This window comes from Neltuma alba, unplaced genomic scaffold, assembly GCF_004799145.2.
Source record: "Neltuma alba isolate B1F8T4 unplaced genomic scaffold, ASM479914v2 tig00013702_pilon, whole genome shotgun sequence".
Lineage (NCBI taxonomy): Eukaryota > Viridiplantae > Streptophyta > Magnoliopsida > Fabales > Fabaceae > Neltuma > Neltuma alba.
In genome coordinates this window covers 21,561-40,225 of record NW_021637863.1, presented here as the reverse complement: position 1 = coordinate 40,225, position 18,665 = coordinate 21,561, and the positions used below count along the sequence as shown (strand labels likewise).

Below are 18,665 nucleotides of genomic sequence, written 5' to 3'. Positions count from 1 at the left end.
GAGAAGGAAAAACACCATCATCTTTATTCTGTGCGGTTATGTATGTATATATACATCACTTATGAGATATACGATACGATATTTATCATATCTTCGACTTGATATAACTCTAGATAACCAACATATATTATATAACTTGACTGTCTAAATAAGATCCTAATCTAAACTGTACAGATATGATGAAACAATGGCAATAATATAATAGTATAAGATAATGAAATAATAACAATAATATAATAGTTATATTATTCTTCAATTACCAATAAAAAAAGATATTTTTAAATGCTAGTTATTAAAAAAAAAAGAAAAAGGAAAAAAAAATGCTCCTCATGACTCATACACTATAACTCATGTGATAAGGATGCTGGATAATTTTTGGTCAGAAAAGGAGCTATTTTTTATTGGCTTAAAATTGACCATGAATTTTTATCAAATTTCAAAGCAAAGACATTGAAAACGAATTCTATGTTGCTTGCCCAAATAAAGTTTTGGCATTATTATTTATTTTTATATATATTTAAATTAATTGTTTAAATTTAAATTAAGATATTATTCTCAATTTCAAATATTATTTTACTTGGAGATAAGGAGCAAATCCCATGGGATATTGTCAAGTATAATCAAATTGATTTACTCTCTCCCTCCCTGAGGAACTTTATTTAATCGCGTAAAATACCATACTCATGAAAATACGCAGCACAGGAAGCCAGAAATAGATCATTAGCCAGCGCCCGCAGGTACGTATTTATGTATATGGCAGTTTTTTCAGTTTTGTTTTAATGACGATACGAGAAATTTGAAGTCTCAATGTTTAGTGAGGGATTTAAATTTATAACAGTTAAGCATCTAATTCCATGGTTTTAATTGAAGTAGGTATTGATCTATGACTATGATCTCTTGGCAAAGGGTTCTCCGGGTCTCTATGCCACACCGATTTGGTTAATTTATTCATAGGACATAATTAATTATACATATGGATGTGATTGTTTTTTTGTAATCGGTCCTTTAATTTAACAGAAGTTTATGATTTAATTTTTTCTCTCTCATGGTGCTTGTTTTAATGGCTGTTTGGTTGAGGGTCTTATAACTGATTTTAAAGTACAAACTAATAGCTACAATAATTTCTATGATGGATATTAGTCTTATTACCAAATATAGAGATGTATAAATATATGTGTTCTTTTTCCAATGCATTAACTAACCCTATACTTGCTGGTCAACAAACAAAAAAAAAAAAAAAACTAACCCTATACTGAATCTTCTAAGCTAGTGCAATACTCTTCTCATGGTTCTAGGTTGTTTGTTGCTTATAGGCGACATCTAATTGGGGAGATCTTCCTCACGTGGGGTGGTTCAAATATGAGGGTTTTGGAGAGAACTCTGCTTGATGAAGAAGAAAGTGACAGGCCAGAAACCCTAGAAGATAAGAAAATGGTTCGAATTATAGGCAAGTGGGGCATGCTTATTATAGCAGGGGCAACTTTGGGAATTTTAGTGTGGGCTAGTTATAGCAACAACGACCACTTAACTAAGTGCTATTACTTAGTTTCTTATACTTGTTGATGCTGGTCTGCTTTACATTTTAAGCTTCAGCTCTCAGAAAGCAAGAGAAGGAGGAGAGGAGGAGGAGGAGGAGGAGATGTATGATACACACGACGAAGAAGGAAGAGAGTATGTAACAGAAGAAGAGCTGGGAATATTGTGGAGAGGTTTCCTTCGAGTAATTATTAAGTTAATCCTGTCTCTCTCGAATAAAAATAATTAGGGTTTTGTATTCTTTTAACGTTTCTTTTGTTAGTTTGAGTAGATTGCTTTGTTGATTTATTTATTGGATCTTCGCTTGGGGGAGAGAAGTTCTCTCTCTCTCTCTCTCTCTCTCTCTGTGAGACGGTGCATCACATTGGCTTTCTTCTTTAATTCTCCGATCATCTTTGATCTTAGCGTTGGTATTTCTTATCTTTGTGGGTTTTCTCTTGGCTCATAAGGATATTAATTTGTTCAGCCAAGGATGCGTCTTCCGTCCTATTATTTTTTTCCTGATATAAATTGTCTCCAGCAGAAGGATACTCTAAAACAAAAAGAAAAATATAGGAACAACAGTCTCTGTAATCAGCATAAAGGCATTTACTCCCTATAAGGCTATGCTAACTGGGCTTAAAAATAGTTGGGCCTAACTGATTCTGGCCCGAGTTCACATGAAAACTCATTGGAAGCGGAAAGACGTCCAGTACGTAATAAAATAACAAAACTTGGGTTATTGGAAAAAAGGGGGAAAAAAAAAAGACAATGAAGAAAATTCAAATTTCAATAACTTATGGCCTAAGTTTCGAATCCTGCTGGGATATGTGCCGATCTATATATAGTGCCTTGAATACCATATGACCTAATATTGGGGATGGGAGTCTTGCAAAGTAAAAGTTTTCATCAGAATATATACGATTTCCCAGATTAAATTGGATTAAATTTTATCGAACAGTTCTAAAACATTTCTATGGATTTCTCCTGATTCCCAAACATCTGTTTCACCATGTTCCTCTAAACTACAAGCAGATTCAACAGAACTATATATACATATATATCACTTGTTAATTCCAGGACTTGCTGCATTTATGGTGAGCCGACCACTCAACAGTGTTGGTCAAATTGCTCTTACTTGCCTCCAACATTTTGAACCGTTTCCAATCTCCGAGGACGGCCTTAAGGTCGGCGATCTTGGCGGTGATGCTCCGGCAACAGTTGGCGTGAACGGTGGTGACTGCTTTAAAGTCCTTGCTATCCTGACAAAACCCACTAAAGTAAAGACTATCTATGAACCTAACTCGAACTCCCAACTGTCTAGTTATGCCATGTCTTATGAGATCCTGAAGCACGTCTTGTTCCTTTTGACCTTTGGAATTGTCCTTCTTGCTGTACCATGCTTCGAACAATGAAATGGTCTTCTTGTTGGATCGAACGAAGTAGAATCCTGTGTTGATATCATGCTTTTCCGACCATGGATCTCCTAGGTACCTGTCAGTACTGATCTGTAAGTCCTCATTACTGTCGGTGCTAAGTCTTGTGAACGGATTTCTCAGCCACATCACATCAGCATCCTGTTTCATTGAATATTCAGATCAAACATTGTACCAGTTAATTAATTTGCATAGAGATATCAGAAATGGATTGTTCTGTGAAAAAAAAAAAAACATTATATTAGAGGTATAGTATATATTATTTCAGCAAAAACTGATTTATACATCAAGTAGACGTGGACTTGATTAATTTGTTTATACTAAATTACTGACGATAAATGTAGCCTACGGAAAAATATCCAGAGAAACTAAAAAAAGAAATGAGAAGAGAAGAAAGGAAACTCGTGCCGTGAAGATGAAGCTGTATCCTTGTTTGAGAACTCGCAAGAGAAAGAGAGTCCTTCTCCACATCATGTTAATAAAATCAGCAGACATGAACAATTTCTCCCCTTCAAAATCAAAACCCTCCGTTTCCAATCTGAAGCAGTTCAGCCGGCGAAACCGGCACCGATCATACGCCGTCTGGTCGGCGGCAACAACCAGAAGGTGGTCAACAAGAGACCTCGTTCCTTCTCCTAGCCAGAAACTGGTCAGGAATAGGTCAAACATAGAGGTGTCTCCATTAACTTCTGCTTCTGCATAAGCCTTGTTCATGAACGTCACTATCACAGTCTTGTCTTCCATGGACGCTTTAGCCAAAGCAGATTCAAGCAACTGTTACAGTAACGTCAGGGAAAAAAACAATTAGATTAAAGAAAGACTGGATCTTTTGATTCATTCTGAAGCATATGTGATGTTGAACTTACTTTTTCTGATGGTGGTTTCTGGATCAGAACCGGACTAGAGAAAGAAGGAGGCCGGAACAGAAAAAGAACTCCCATCAAGAACAGCAGTACGACGGCGAAATTCCCAGGATTCTTTTTGACAGGATCCATGAGATGCGCCTGCATAGATATCCAAGAAAATTTGCTTTTTGGCTATGGCGGAAGAGAAGGCGAGTTGAACATATAGAACGCAGTTGATCGAATTTTCCTTTGTACGGATATAAGTTTCTTGACCACGAATTTCCTTTATGCGGAGGGTCCCATTTAATATGTGGGGCTCACCGGTACTTTTCTTTAACAAGTCGGTTTAACTTTTCGGGATAACTTTTCCTATTGTCCTTTTTAGGCCAAGCCTTCCCATGGGCTCCAAGTGGCGTCAATGTTTTGAAATAGACAATTCATTGAAATTTCATAAAGTATACTATCTTTGTTTTCAATATAAAAATTAGTTTGATTTTTAATTTAATTTTAAATATAAAATTTTAATCAATTGTTTGTTTATATTTATCTATTTTTTTAAAAGTAGTTCTTATGGTAGTGCACTTATTAAACATTTTATCTAATGATAGTTCTAACTAATGCATATAATTAGCAGCGATATTTTTAAAAAAATTACTTATTTATTACAATAACTAACTTAACAAATTTTCTTAATCTAATCAAATTAATCAACTAGCTTTTATATTAAGGATCGGATGTAGTAAGAGTTAATCAAAATTTCACTCCTCAGCAAATTGCATTCACTACTCCATCTAATCTTAATTAGAACAGCTACTTAAGTTATTTAAGTAGATTAAAAAAATAAAATTAATTAATTAATTAATTATGACAAATGCGATACATAATCTTTTTAAAGTTATATATAAATATGAGACATAAAATTAGGTAAATTACTTTGAAAGAAATTATATAAATATAAGAAATAAAGGTTATTCAGATGTTATATTTAAAACCAAATTTAACATTCCAACTAGCTCCTGTATATTAGGGACTCCAAGGAATAATGTTTATCGGAGCCAGTCTTTGATGAAATTTATTATATATTCATTTGATCCTTTTATGAGGTAGAGAAATAATGTTTTTGGAGTCATATTTATAATTCACATTATTAAATTTTTAAAAAAATATACAATTTATCATTCATTTACTATTTGTGAAAATAAGTAATCGATATAAAATTAAATAGAAAAAATTTGAAAAATTATCAAATTTGAAGATAAAATTATTGAAATTTAATTAAGATTTTTCTCTCTTTTTGTGAAATACATGTTAGAATTGCATTGTAAATATAAATAGGAGAAGAGAAGCATATATATATATACACACACATGCTGCTGATATTTCTTCCGATAATTTTGCGTGGCTGCCGTATGACTAAGCAACCATTTCAGAAACACCCACCAATACGCACATTTAAAGCACATAAAGCAAAGATGGATTGGACCATTAACCATGTTTGCTAGAGTGAAAATTGGGGCATTGACTAAGTCAACTAGATAGGAATTTAATCACACGCCAACTTTCTCGCATTCATGTAAATGATGGAATCTTAAGGCCTGTTTGTTTTCTTATGTTCGAAACAATTCTTTGTTTTTAATGACAAAAAAAAACTTATTTAGTTGTTAAATTTTTAATTAAGTATTTTGTGAAACAAAAAAGAGAAAATTAATTTAAAGGACCTTATAATTTGATTAGATTTTTATCAATTAGGTCCCTAAATTTTATTACGTCCTTGACTTTGCAACCGAGGAAGGGAAGGTATTTATGGAATGGTAGGAAGGAGGTCGGTCTAAAGATGGGGAAGGAAATGACGTTGAAGGAAAGAGCAGAGCTTCGTCAAACATGCTGACTAGTGGAAATTTTTAACGGTGTTAATCATATCTAACGGTAAGGACTGAGGAATATAATCGTAGAAAGCTAAAAGGAACTAATATAAAGGGAAAAGAAAGTCCAGGTGCCTGATTCAAAATCCAACCAAACTGTAACGACTTTTAAATTAAATTTTCCAAAAGAAAAAAGAAATCTTTTTTAAAACCAAAAAACTTAAAACAACTTTTATATGTTTTATACTCCTCCGGTCCTTAATATAGAACCCAATTCTTGAGTTGGTTTTGATTCTAAATATAAGACCCATTTCTTATATTTATTAATTTTCTCTAAATTACCCCTATAGATACTCCCTCAACCATAATCAAGTAGAAGAAGGAGAGGGGTATTAAGAAAGATGATTATGGTGTCTTAAGAAAAATGTGTCACTTTTCTTATAATTAACTAACTTACCTAACTTCCTTAATCTAATCAAATTAGTTAAATAGGTCTTATATTAAAGATAGGAGGAGTATTTTTTTTTTGGGTTCTGTCTTGTTATTTCTACTTATTCTCCTTTTTGTGCTTCCTACTTTGTTACTTTTTCTCGTGTTTGTCTGTGTTGTTTCCCAGTCTTTTGACTCCATCCGTCATCGCTGCACTCTCCGTTCTGTCTCTCACCTTTTGTTCGTTACCCAAGTTGATTTTAAGAACAATTATTTCAAACAAATTTTTATGGTTTTTTTGTTTTCAAATGCAATTTTTAGAACAATTATCCAAAATATATATTTTTTCTAAAACTTATTTTAAAAAATAATTTTATAAAACTAGTTTAAAAATATAAAAACAGAAAACAGAAATAAACAGGGCATTAATTTGGAGGTTTCTTCCTTGTCCCCTATATGAGATAATTTAGCACAAAAAATTGGGCGAAATTCAATTAAATATTTTAATTGAAAATATCCTCTTTTGATCTTAGTAGCAATTAGCATCTTACACAGTTACACTTATATATCTGCCCAAAAAGAATTTATTTTAGTATAAAAAAATCTTAAATTGATCTAATTTCTTGTACTATTAATGAATTGATTATTTTAGAGAAGGAAGAAAATTTGTGACTTTATTTTTGCGGCTGAAGTTTGTGTTTTCAAGAATAAAAAAAATTAGTTGTTGAAAAATCTATAGAAATGAAATTATATTTACAAAGATTCATCCAATAATGCTACTCCACAAAATGTCCAAAGTATCGATTATTTTTTATTAAATATTGTTTTTTTTTGGGTTAATCCCTAAGACAACTATTTACGCAGTTTAATGAATTTCATTAACAACGTGCTAATATATATTTTTATTCCTTTAACTTTATATAAAATTTTAATTTGCTCCATTAACTTTAAAAAGTATGATATTAGTCCCTAAGATTGTTAACAAAAAATGATGATATTGAAATCTTAAATACTAATAAAACATTCTCAAATGCTAATATATCAAGTTCAATTAAAAAAACAATAATTAGTACAAAAAATCATCACTTAAGACTAGCACATTCAGGGCCTGTTTGGTTTGAGGGGAGGGTAGGAGAGGGAGGGGAGGGTGGGGTAGGAAAGGGAAGAAGAGGTTTTATCCTCACCTTGTTTGGTTTGATTAAAAAGGAAGGGAGGAGAGGATATTTAATTATCCCTTGTTTGGTGAGGGGAGGGGAGGGGAGGGGAGGGATAGTAATAATCAATTTACCATTTTACCCTTACATATTAGTTTATGCTTTTTATTGATATATTATATAAATTAATTTACATCTTAATTTAAATTATATAATTTAATAAAAATTCAGTCTTATCATGTTAATATGTGTATTAAAAAATTGGTACAGTAATTTTTTATTCTAATTAATATAATAATATATTTAAAATAATCAAATTAACAAATTTTATATGCTCTAAGAAAAATGAAATTTTGTTCTCTTTAGGCTATCTTTTTTTCCAGCTTTAAAATATATTTGATAAATAATATATTTATAAAAAACAATTATTTTATAATATTATAATTTTTTATTTTTAAATAATTTTTATAATATATTTTTAATTATAATAATGTATTTTTTTTATATTTTTACTTAGGATAATATATTTTATTTGAAATAAAATTATAATAATATATTTTATGGGTAGAAGTGGAATATTAAAAAGTCTATAAGAGTATAATGGTCCAAAAATTTGGCTCCCCTCCAAAATTTTAACTAAATGAGAGGAGGGGCTCATTTTCCCTCCCCTCCCCTCCCCTCCAACCAAACAAACCCTCAGAGTTAAAGGATTGAAAATATGCTTTTTAAAGTTAAGAGATCAAATTAAAACTTTATATAAAATTAAATGACTAAAGTATACACTTTAGTCTTAACAATAATTTTGAATTTTTTGAGTTGTATGAAGTTGTCAAAAAAATATTTAACTGTAAAGACTTTGTAACTGAATTGGCCATTTAAAAAAAAAAAACTTTGTGACGAAAGTAAAATGGGTGTGGCTGAGGTACCAATTAAATTAGAAATAAGATACTAAGGGGGTGTTTGGATAAAAACCAAACCATGGTTTCAAACGTGCTTTTACGGTTTACGAAGTAAATATGTGAAGGAATTTGTCTCGTTTTGCGGAAAAGTGCTTCTGAAACCATGGTTTGGAAGTTGCCAAACACCTCCTGCTTTGGAAGTGTTCACTCCCTCATAAAGGTTTTTTTTTTTTTGCTCATGTTAGATATTGGGCCTGAGTCCGCCCTTGATGAGTCAAACTACTTGATCCAAAAGAAGAGAATCTCTGAGATCAAGAAAATTAATTACAAATCAGAAACAATAAATGATTGATTAGGAAATATTCAATCAAGCATTAAGTACTTGATTGATTGGAGAGAAATAATCAGATATTAATTATCGATTGTAGAATCAAAATATTATCCTACAATAAATAAAGGAGATTGTGCCTTCCTGAAACAAGGACCACACTGGCCCTATAAATAGGAAGTACCTCCACCCATTCTCTTCACCCAAACCGTTGAGCTTTCCGGTGTTCTCTTCTCCTCTCTTTGGTGTATCTGTTGTGCCATTCTATCAGGCCTCTAGTAGTCAGGATACTGCACTGACCTGATACGTGTCCTTTCTCTGTCTATATTATTTCCTTCAGCTCAAATATGTCCTACAAGTATAATTTTGTAGTAATTTTACCCAAAACCCTTTTTTTATCGTTTACTTTGACTGTTAAGAACACGTGGTAACTAAAAATGCCACCTCATCACCACATGGCACTTAATATTGCAGTTGACAAAACTCCCCCCCCCCAAAAAAAATTACACCTCAACATCACACTCCCCGCTCTCGGCACAGTCTCCTTGTTCATCGTCCATGAAAACACCAATCACAAAACAATCAATAATGAGAAAGAATCAGATGCACAATCCAGATAATCAGCACCCAGCCTTTAAAAAAAATAAAGAGAAGAAGAAAAAGAAATAATAGTGGGTATCATGATAGAGCAGCTGCTAATGCTCAATGCTCAGAAACAAACGAGTCTAATCCATAAACAAAAGAACAGCAAAAAGCTTCTCCTTAGCAAGAAACTAATTCTTAGAAACCACCAAACAAGGAAAAATATTCAATGCAAAAAGCTTTTGAAGAGTATTACCAATTCCGATCAAATGGGGAACAAATAACTCCTTGGTAAAGTTGACCCTTAATGAACCCCAAGAATCATTTCCTTCATGAGCCCCTCCCTCCCAAGAATCAATCGACACACCCATATAAAATACTACCTCATCTCCTTAATATAAAAATTGGTTAACTAATTTGAGTATATTAAGAAAATTAATTATTTTTAAATTAGTTATTTGTAATAAATAAGTGTTGTCTTTCTTAAAATATCTTTACTAATCAAGTATATTACCTAAAACTACCATTATTATAAGGACTATTATGAAAAAAATAGATAAATATTAGAGATAAAATGGATTGGAGTTTTATATTTAAGACTAAAATAAAAATTAAATAAGCTCATATTAAGGATAAGGGATGGTACAACAAAATTTATCCATCTAACAGGTAATCATCATCATCATCTTGATCGGTGCTATTTTCTTCATGGGCTTCTTCCCCATCTAAATCCGCCGATGTACCGACTCTCTCTCCGACAGCATTCGGCTCCTCGTCATTCTGATCAGAGTAAAAGGATTCTGATCAAACATACGTATTCTTCAGCTACCCACCGCTCATCCTCACCTTTAGCCTCCTTACACGGCCTTGTTCATCCCAACCAAGATGACGTCGATAAGCAACACAAGTAACGACTGGAGAACATAATTAAAAAAAAAAAAAGGACAGAGATGAGCAACCCATTGAGTCATTAGGTGTCGATTACTCGAAACCAAAATTAATCCCCAAAATTAATCTATGAATTGGTATCAAACCAAATTAACCAAAGCTCCAAAACCCAGTAAAATTAGAATACAGTTCTTCCCTAATAGAAATCAAATCAAAACACAACCTAGCTAAACGAAGCAATATCCGAGTCAAGCAACCGGCTTCCACGCCGGTAATAGTCTCCGATTGGTGGCCTCTTCGCAGCTTCAGTGATCGCATATGGTGACGAAGTACAGCTATGAGCAGCAAATCGTGCTTCCTTCGGTTCGTTCCAGGCCTGCTCCTCTCTATTTCGGCCCCGAATCGTCATCGAGACCTGAGACAGAGATTAGAGAGCACCAGCCTCTTATTTGCATTGGGGGCCCTACCGCGGGTAAGAGTGATGGAAAGGAAGGAACTTTTTCTTTTTGTTTTTGGGTTTCAGAGAAAGAGTTAATGAGGGAGAGAGAAAGGGAGACAAGATGAGTTGCAACGATGAGGTGTATAAGTCAAAATCCATGTGGCTGCCATGTAAGCATTTGGAATCAACATTAACGGTCAACGTAAATCGTGGTTAAATTGGAGCAAAATTGCTACGAAATTGTACTTTTAGGACTTTTTTGGGGGGGGGGGGTGTTTGAATGCTGGGCGCTCTTTGGGGTTTGTTTGGTTAGAGGGAAGGGGAGGGAAAATGAGCCCCTCCCCTCATTTGGTTAAAAATTTTCGAGAGGACCTCCCCTCCCCTCCCCATTTTAGCTCCCTTCTAAATTGAGGGTTTTTGGAGGGGAGCTAAATTTTTGGACCATTATACCCTTATAGGCTTTTTAATATTCCACTTCTATCCATAAAATATATTATTATAATATTTATTTTAAATAAAAAATATATTATCCTAAATAAAAAATAAAAAAATACATTATTATAATTAAAAATATATTATAAAAAATTATTTAAAAATAAAAAATTATCTAAATAAAAAATTATAATATTATAAAATTAATTTTTTTTATAAATATATTATTTATTAAATATATTTTAAAGCTGGAAAAAAAGATAGCCTAAAGAGAATAAAATTTTATTTTTCTTAGAGCATATAAAATTTGTTAATTTGATTATTTTAAATATATTATTATATTAATTAGAATAAAAAATTACTATACCAATTTTTTAATACACATATTAACATGATAAGACTGAATTTTTATTAAATTATATAATTTAAATTAAGATGTAAATTAATTTATATAATATATCAATAAAAAACATAAACTAATATGTAAGGGTAAAATGGTAAATTGATTATTACTATCCCTCCCTCCCCTTCTTAAACCAAACAAGGGATCATTAAATATCCTCCCTTCCTTCCATTTTAATCAAACCAAATAAGGTGAGAATAAAACCTCCCCTCCCCTTCCCTACCCCTCTCTCCCCTACCCTCCCCTCAAACTAAACAGGCCCTTTTAGTAAACACTTTCAAGACATTTTAACACCTTATTCGATTGAATTATAAGAAAAATTTATATAAATTCCAAGGATGAAAATTAATTGCAAATAGGTTCTCTAAAAAATTTGTTTGAATTAAATTCTAAGCCACATAATTGGGGGAAAAAAAATCTAAAACTACTCATGGAGATACTGACGTATCAATTTTAGAACCTTACAGTTGATCCGTATGTTTTTATACGAGTTCTCCAAGATCCTTTTATTCATAGGCCAATAGGCCATATTCGTAGGGTTTGTTAATAATTAAATTTTTTATCCGGATGTTCTTTGTAGGTTTTCTTAAATTGTTTTTTTAGGCAGAGTAATTTTTCCTAAGTTATTATATGATACTGCCCTAATAAATTGAACTTTGCCCGATCTAGTCATTTTTTTAGAGTTATGTGTGCCCTTATGTATTTCATGTGAGCTAGCAGTCACAAAATGGATTATATTATTTGCAATATATGAATAGTACAACTTTTTTTCCCAGAAAAATTTCTTTTATATTAATACTAATATTGATTGATACATTGGTCTAATATTGTCCCACACATCCAAATCTATTATTGAGAAGAGAAAAATGGAGAAAATTTGGATTAATCTGCTTCATACACTAAATTTCAATAACTAATTTAACTATTTAATACTCATAAATTAGTTATCTTATTCTGATAATTAAAATGGGAGAAAGAGCAAATTTAATCGACAACAAAGCTCATGTTTAAACCATAATTACTCTAAAACCATCAATCAGCTCGTAATGTCCACCATATGAAAAATTCAAATCTTTCTGAGAAATAATAATTCTCATCTACAACAAAACGGTAAATTATAAAATGAGTAAAACACATTCGAATGTTTCCCAGAAACAATAATGAGTAGATTCAACGTGAACTGTGCTGGGAAAAAAAAAAAAAAAATTCAACGTGAACTATCTATACGGCCAAGTCCAGTTAATGCCATGAGCTGCGGCATGCACGGTGAACCGACCACCTCAAAGTAGTCGTCGAATTACTCTGACTTGCCTCCAACTTTCTGAACAGCTTCCAGTCGTGGAGGACGGCCTTAAGGTCGGCAATCTTCGCGGTGATGCTCCGGCAACAGTTGGCATGCACGGTGGCGACTGCCCTAAAGTCCTTGCTATCTTGACAAAACCCACTGAAGTAAAGGGTGTCCATAAACCTAACCCCAAGACCTAACTGTCTTATTATGCCTTGTCTTATGAGACCTTGAAGCACGTCTTGTTCTTTCTGACCTTTGGAGCTGTCCTTCTTACCGTACCATGTTTCAAACAATGAAATGGTCTTGTTGTTCGATCGAGCAAAGTAGAATCCTGTGTTGATGTTGTGATTTTCCGACCGAGGATTTCCAAGGTAACGGTCAGTACTGATCTGTAAGTCCTCGTTCGTGTTGTTGCTGAGTCTTGTGAATGGATTTCTTAGCCACATCACATCAGTGTCCTGTTTCATTGAATATTTAATTTGATCACATCAAACAAGTTAACGAGTCAAATAACTAAGAAGTAAGAAATAATAATCATTTCATGGTAATCTCTCCTTCAAATCTTAAATATAAGAGTAATGAAAGGTTTGCTTGATCAAAACTTGAATTTAATTTGTCTTTCAAATTTGTAACTTTCTTCCTGAACTATCCACATTATTACACTTAAATACAAAGGGATTTATGTTAATAAGGTAGTTTCCAAATACAAATAATCTAAATGAGTATGTTAATAAAAACAACATATAATTTTTTTTACAAATAACTAATACTTAGCTAACTTCATTAATCTCCATAAATCAGCTATCTGCTGCAATTTTTACTATCTCCGATCTTTAATATATAACTCAATTGACTAATTTGAAAAAATTAAGAAAGTTACTAAATTATTTTAAACTTTTTATATTTATCGTTTTTCTTCAAACTAATTTGCATCACTTAGACATATAATCTGATGATCTACATAAGTATTTTAAAGAGATCATGTAACATTTTATAATTAAGTAATTTAATAATTTCCTTAATTTTTTTAAATTAATTAACTGGATCTTATATTAAGGACCAGAAGTAGTAAGAAAGTATGTCTTTGTGCCCAGAATCAGAATTAAAATATAAAAAATAACATTCATTTGCACGTACGTTACTAACTCTTCCACAGTACGCCACCCAGCCATGTTACGTAAACATAATCGAGCATTTCTCGTTCAAGTTTCTGGGTGACTCGTTCTTCTAAATATTATTCTATTGGCTAATCAATTCAATAAACGCACTTTTCTATCCGAAGCAAACATCGAAGAAGCATTATTAGGAGTACTGAGTACACCTTTGACTTCCAATGTCTATGATTAAACAATATTCAATATCGTGCGTTTCAACCTGTTACTTGTTCTCACAACTGATAATGAAAATGATCTTTTTCTGAGACCAAATTGATTAAAAAACCTATAAACACGCACGCGTACATGCCACGTATAGACTCGTATAAAAGAATAAAATTTCAACACAAATTATACTTTCAGCTCTATGCATTTATCTCAAGTTCATATTAAAGGTGTAGTTAATGTTAACCTAACCTATTACAAATTATCTCATGTGACAGTAAGCTAAGCAACAAAAACAAGATTAAAAGAAAATTTTGAGTTTTTGTCTTAATTAATGCCCAATTTTTCTAATTCAACACCTACAAATACCATATGTTAGGCACGTCTAAAGAGAATAACCAGACTTGGTTCTAATAGAAGAAAATCCTATGCCGAGTTAGGCAAGTCATATGCACAACATTATTGCAGGACAATTAAATAGAAATAACCCATGGAATTTATGCATCACCATTGACTCTCGTCATCTCAGGAATTTCCTCTCTAATTTTTTTTTTAAAATTTTAATGAACATCACTACAAAGTTGATTACTTGATATTAGAAATAACAGCTATAGCAACTTTTATAACTTGGTTATAATAGTTTGAGATTCATTTAGATGAATATTTAAACATAAACATTAATACAAGTTCAACTTTATAAATATATAAATATATACATAAAAAAATCAATAAATATATATAAATTTTAACATATCCATACAATCAATATATGTTGATAATTGAATCTCATACGTTTTCCAGATAATTCAACACCACTACCAAACAAATTGTGATTTTTTTTTTAAACAGCAACATTAACTCTGAAGTCGCAATAGTTTTCTTATACATTAAGATCTAATTATGTAATTAATTACTTGACCTGGCATGTGTTTGGCCAAAATTAAATGCAGATTTCACGTTCCAATGTAAGCCATTCACGTGTCATTTTACTATATAAATCAACTACGATCGTTAACCATCACCCCTCTAATTCATCGAAATTTAGTAGTCTTAATCCCTTGGCTCCCCCCATTAATTACACAGAACCGTTTCAATAACATTAATTGACAGCTAATTACGCCCCTCTAATTCATATTCATACGTATCTCTAAACACGTCAATTCTGTATTTAACTACCTTAAGAAATATGACAGCTTAATTCACAACAATAATATAATAATACCTTACTACCAGATTATTTCTAATAATAATAATGCTCTGGATACCTACTAAATAATGAACCGATAGAAATTAATCCAAAAATGTCTCAGTAGTGAAGTGTGTGAGAACGAAAAGCTATGTGTTCAGAAGCCAAAGGACACGTACGTAGGCAGCACAGTTTACTCTTAATAATAATTTTTTTCTTTAAAGGTTATATTGTTGAATTTCGGAAACAATTCTGAACGAAATATATTGCATTTAATAAGAAAACAGATAAATATAAACCTCTCAAGGAAGACGCGTATGAACGTACTACAAAGGAATCAAGAGCAGTAATTAGATTCCCAAATATAGAGATAAACCATTATATCAAACTTCCAAGGATTTTAGTATGTTTTGAACTTATACGGCCTGAAATTAAAACTGTATTTAAATTACAGCTTTGTCATAAGCAAATATAGTATTTTAGTCATTCAGTTGAATTGCCCCACAAGAGACACAAAACCCAATCCGTAAAACTTGATAAACGGAATTAATTAATAATCAAACAATATGTTATTTCAGTAAAAACAGACCTATCTCTTTGATGGTGACTGTATTAATTTAATTCCAAAAATAAAGGAATTGAAAGAGAAACGTACCGTGAAGATGAAGTTATATCCTCGTTTGAGAACTTGCAAGAGAAAAAGAGTCCTTCTCCACATCATCTTAATGAACTCAGGTGACATGTACAATTCCTCGCCTTGGAAATCAACACCGTCGGTTTGCAATTTGAAGCAGTTTAGCCGGAGAAACTTGCACCGGTCATACGACGTCTGATCGACGGCGACCACCAGAAGATGGTCTAGAAGAGACCTCGTGCCTTCTCCAAGCCAGAAACTGCTCAGAAATAGGTCAAACATGGTGACGGTATCGCCATTAACGTCTTGTTCTGCATAAGCCTTGTTTATGACAGCCACTATCACAGTCTTGTTCTCCGTTGAGGCTTTCGCTAGAGCAGAATCAAGATCATTATCTTGACTTCCAACAATGGCACTCTAAAAATTAAAGAATGTCACGAAAAATTATATGAACATTGGAAAAGATTGAATCTTGTGATTCATTCTGAAGCAAGAAATTGATGAGAAGGTTTAATTATAAAGTTGAACTTACAGTGTGCGACGGTAACTTCTGGATCAAGAATAATGGGTTAGAGAAAGAAGACGACCGAAACAGGAGAAACATTCCGATGAGGAATAGCAGTACGATGGAGAAATTGGTAACTGTTTGTTTGGGATAATCCATGGCGCGTCTTTACAAATTCTGGTATTTCCTGTGATGTTTTGTGGCGATGAAGAGAATTTGGAGACAGAGTGTGAGGTTGTTTGGTAGAAAGATCATGCAATGTTGGTGATCTCAAAGAGGAGGAGAGGAAAAGAAAAATAGAAAGGCGATTCTCTTTCTTACATTTAGATTCGTGGATAAATATATAGCTGGACGAGGAAGATGTGGATGAATGAAGGAGGAAAAGGAAAAGATATAAAGAAAAAGGAAAAGAGTTTCCCGTTTATGGTTCAGAGAGGTGAATGTAGGCAGACTTATATAGGGAATTCATGGGACCATTCCTCGTGTTTTCATCGATTCATCACTCAACATTCACCCTCACGTAAAGTGGCAAGTTTTTAATTATTTGATAAATTAATTTTCTTGTCCACTATTTGATATATTAATTTACTAGTCAGATAATTTTTTTTTTAAAAAAAAGAAGTTTTTTCTTTTGTTTGCCGCAACTCATGAACCGATATATCCTCTAAGGAGATTTCTAATTCAAAATCTCACATTCCAAAAAGACTCATAGAAAAGGTGTTTGGCGTCATTAACACATTTTGACCAGTAAGTTTGGTGTCATTAACTACAAGACCCCAATTATGAATACGAAATAGTTACATGTTTGAATAAAAATACAATGAATAGTGTAAAATTTAATTTAATTTATTGGCAAAAATAATTTAATTTAAGTTTTTGGTACAATGTATAATTTAAATTTGATCTATATATAGGTATATTTAAATCTATATATCCATATATAAAAGCCATGGTTTATGACATGATGGGTCGAAATAATATGCTTTTATATAAGCTAGGTAATGTGATAGAATGTGACAGAGGCTGGCAAAAAAAGATCAAAAAACGGGACAGAGAAATGTGGGTCCCACGTCATATCGGCAATTTTTAATTCTTATCTTTCATTTTCAAAAGTTAAAGCGCGTGTAGGAACAGAAAGTATTTTGTTTGGCATGTTCGGTATCTTAAAGCACTTTATAACGCATCTGCCACCCTAAAAATATTTTTTCAGTCATATTTAGTATTTTAAAATAATTTGTAATTGATCTAACATTTTAAAATATTTTTTCACATGCTTTTATCACTCTAAAAAAATATTATATGGTACTTAATATATATTTATGTAACGGAGTTTTTTTTTTGAAGAGTTAATGATTAAGTTAAAATAGCACAATTATTTTTGAAAAAATTAATACTTTAAGAGAAAAATTATATCACAAAATCTTTCAACAAACCGTATGCATCTAAAAAAATACTTCATAATATTGGATGCATTACAAAATATTTAAAATGCTAAACACTGATAAAATACTCTAAAGTGTTAGATTTACCTCGAAAAATTATAAAAATGGTTATTGGGTTAGTTTCACGGGAAACGAATATTTCGAATTTGGCAGCCCATCACTTTTCTCAAAGGTTCTCATTATCTGATTCAATTTCCAAAGAAGACATTCTTATTCAATTGAATGATGTTATCCTTCCAACTCTTGCACATGATTATATCTCAAGTTTGTCAAAACCATTGAGCATTGAGGAAGTACAGGGTGCTATTAAATCAGTGAAATCTGAAATGGTGCTTTGGGGGACTTGATGGCTTCAATCCATTTTTTTTTTTCCAACAATATTATGGCATATTTTGCAAGAGAATGCTCGGGGGTGGGGGTGGTGTTTCAGTGGTTTTTTCATGAATCAGAATTTACCACATCCTATAAACAGAACTTTTATTTACTTTGATTCCTAAAAATAAGGACGTTCAATTCTTTCAATGACTTCAGGCCAATAATAAGCTAATAAGCTAGTGATATGTAACAGGTTGCGACCCAACCTCAATGTCTTATTTCTCCTTTTCAGAATACCTTCATAAGAGCACTACTACAATAAAGACTTTTTACTTCTGTTTTGGATGATTTTTTACTTTTGTTTTGAAAGGGACATGAAAAGAAGGGATGCAAAAAGTACTCACTTTTTACTTTTGTTGCAGACAGAGGAGAAAAATTATGTTATTTACGTTTGTTTTGGAATAGAAGTAGAAAGTTTTCCCATTTATTACTATTTTCTTGAAACAGACGTGAATGTGCTTGTTTTTTTTTTTAAAAAAAAAAATTCACTTCCTGAATATCACTTCCCATACAACCACAACAGCCACTTTCCACTTGAAATAGTAAAAACATTTAAACCAGTCAATATTTTCAGCCAACATATATTAAGATCATGATTTCATCAATATATTAACACAATAAATACTTAATCAAAAAGAACAAATTGCAAAAGTCAAAATTGATGATAACCTATTATCTCTAAACATAAACTTTATTAATCCCTA

At 32.0% G+C, this 18,665-nt stretch overlaps 2 protein-coding genes across 2 annotated transcripts; both read right to left on the bottom strand.

Annotated features, from left to right (window-relative positions):
- Positions 1-2,430: 2,430 nt before the first annotated feature.
- LOC114738879 (uncharacterized protein At1g28695-like) lies at positions 2,431-3,993 on the bottom strand. Its single transcript, XM_028926946.1, has 3 exons — positions 3,818-3,993; positions 3,360-3,725; positions 2,431-3,092 (listed from the first exon to the last, which is right to left on the bottom strand). Exons 1-3 carry the CDS (start codon positions 3,959-3,961, stop codon positions 2,586-2,588), a joined length of 1,017 nt encoding a protein of 338 aa, XP_028782779.1. The 5' UTR covers positions 3,962-3,993; the 3' UTR covers positions 2,431-2,585.
- An 8,458-nt stretch (positions 3,994-12,451) lies between these two features.
- On the bottom strand, positions 12,452-16,243 carry LOC114738880 (uncharacterized protein At1g28695-like). Its single transcript, XM_028926947.1, has 3 exons — positions 16,172-16,243; positions 15,661-16,056; positions 12,452-12,958 (listed from the first exon to the last, which is right to left on the bottom strand). Exons 1-3 carry the CDS (start codon positions 16,241-16,243, stop codon positions 12,452-12,454), a joined length of 975 nt encoding a protein of 324 aa, XP_028782780.1.
- Between the last annotated feature and the right edge of the window lie 2,422 nt (positions 16,244-18,665).

Coding starts and splice junctions, on each gene's coding strand:
- LOC114738879 (XM_028926946.1), bottom strand. CDS start 3,961: ATGCAGGCGCATCTCATGGATCCTGTCAAAAAGAATCCTGGGAATTTC. Junction 3,726..3,817: donor AGAAACCACCATCAGAAAAA/GTAAGTTCAACA, acceptor TTACTGTAACAG/TTGCTTGAATCTGCTTTGGC. Junction 3,093..3,359: donor GATACAGCTTCATCTTCACG/GCACGAGTTTCC, acceptor TCAATGAAACAG/GATGCTGATGTGATGTGGCT.
- LOC114738880 (XM_028926947.1), bottom strand. CDS start 16,243: ATGTTTCTCCTGTTTCGGTCGTCTTCTTTCTCTAACCCATTATTCTTG. Junction 16,057..16,171: donor AGAAGTTACCGTCGCACACT/GTAAGTTCAACT, acceptor TTTAATTTTTAG/AGTGCCATTGTTGGAAGTCA. Junction 12,959..15,660: donor GATATAACTTCATCTTCACG/GTACGTTTCTCT, acceptor TCAATGAAACAG/GACACTGATGTGATGTGGCT.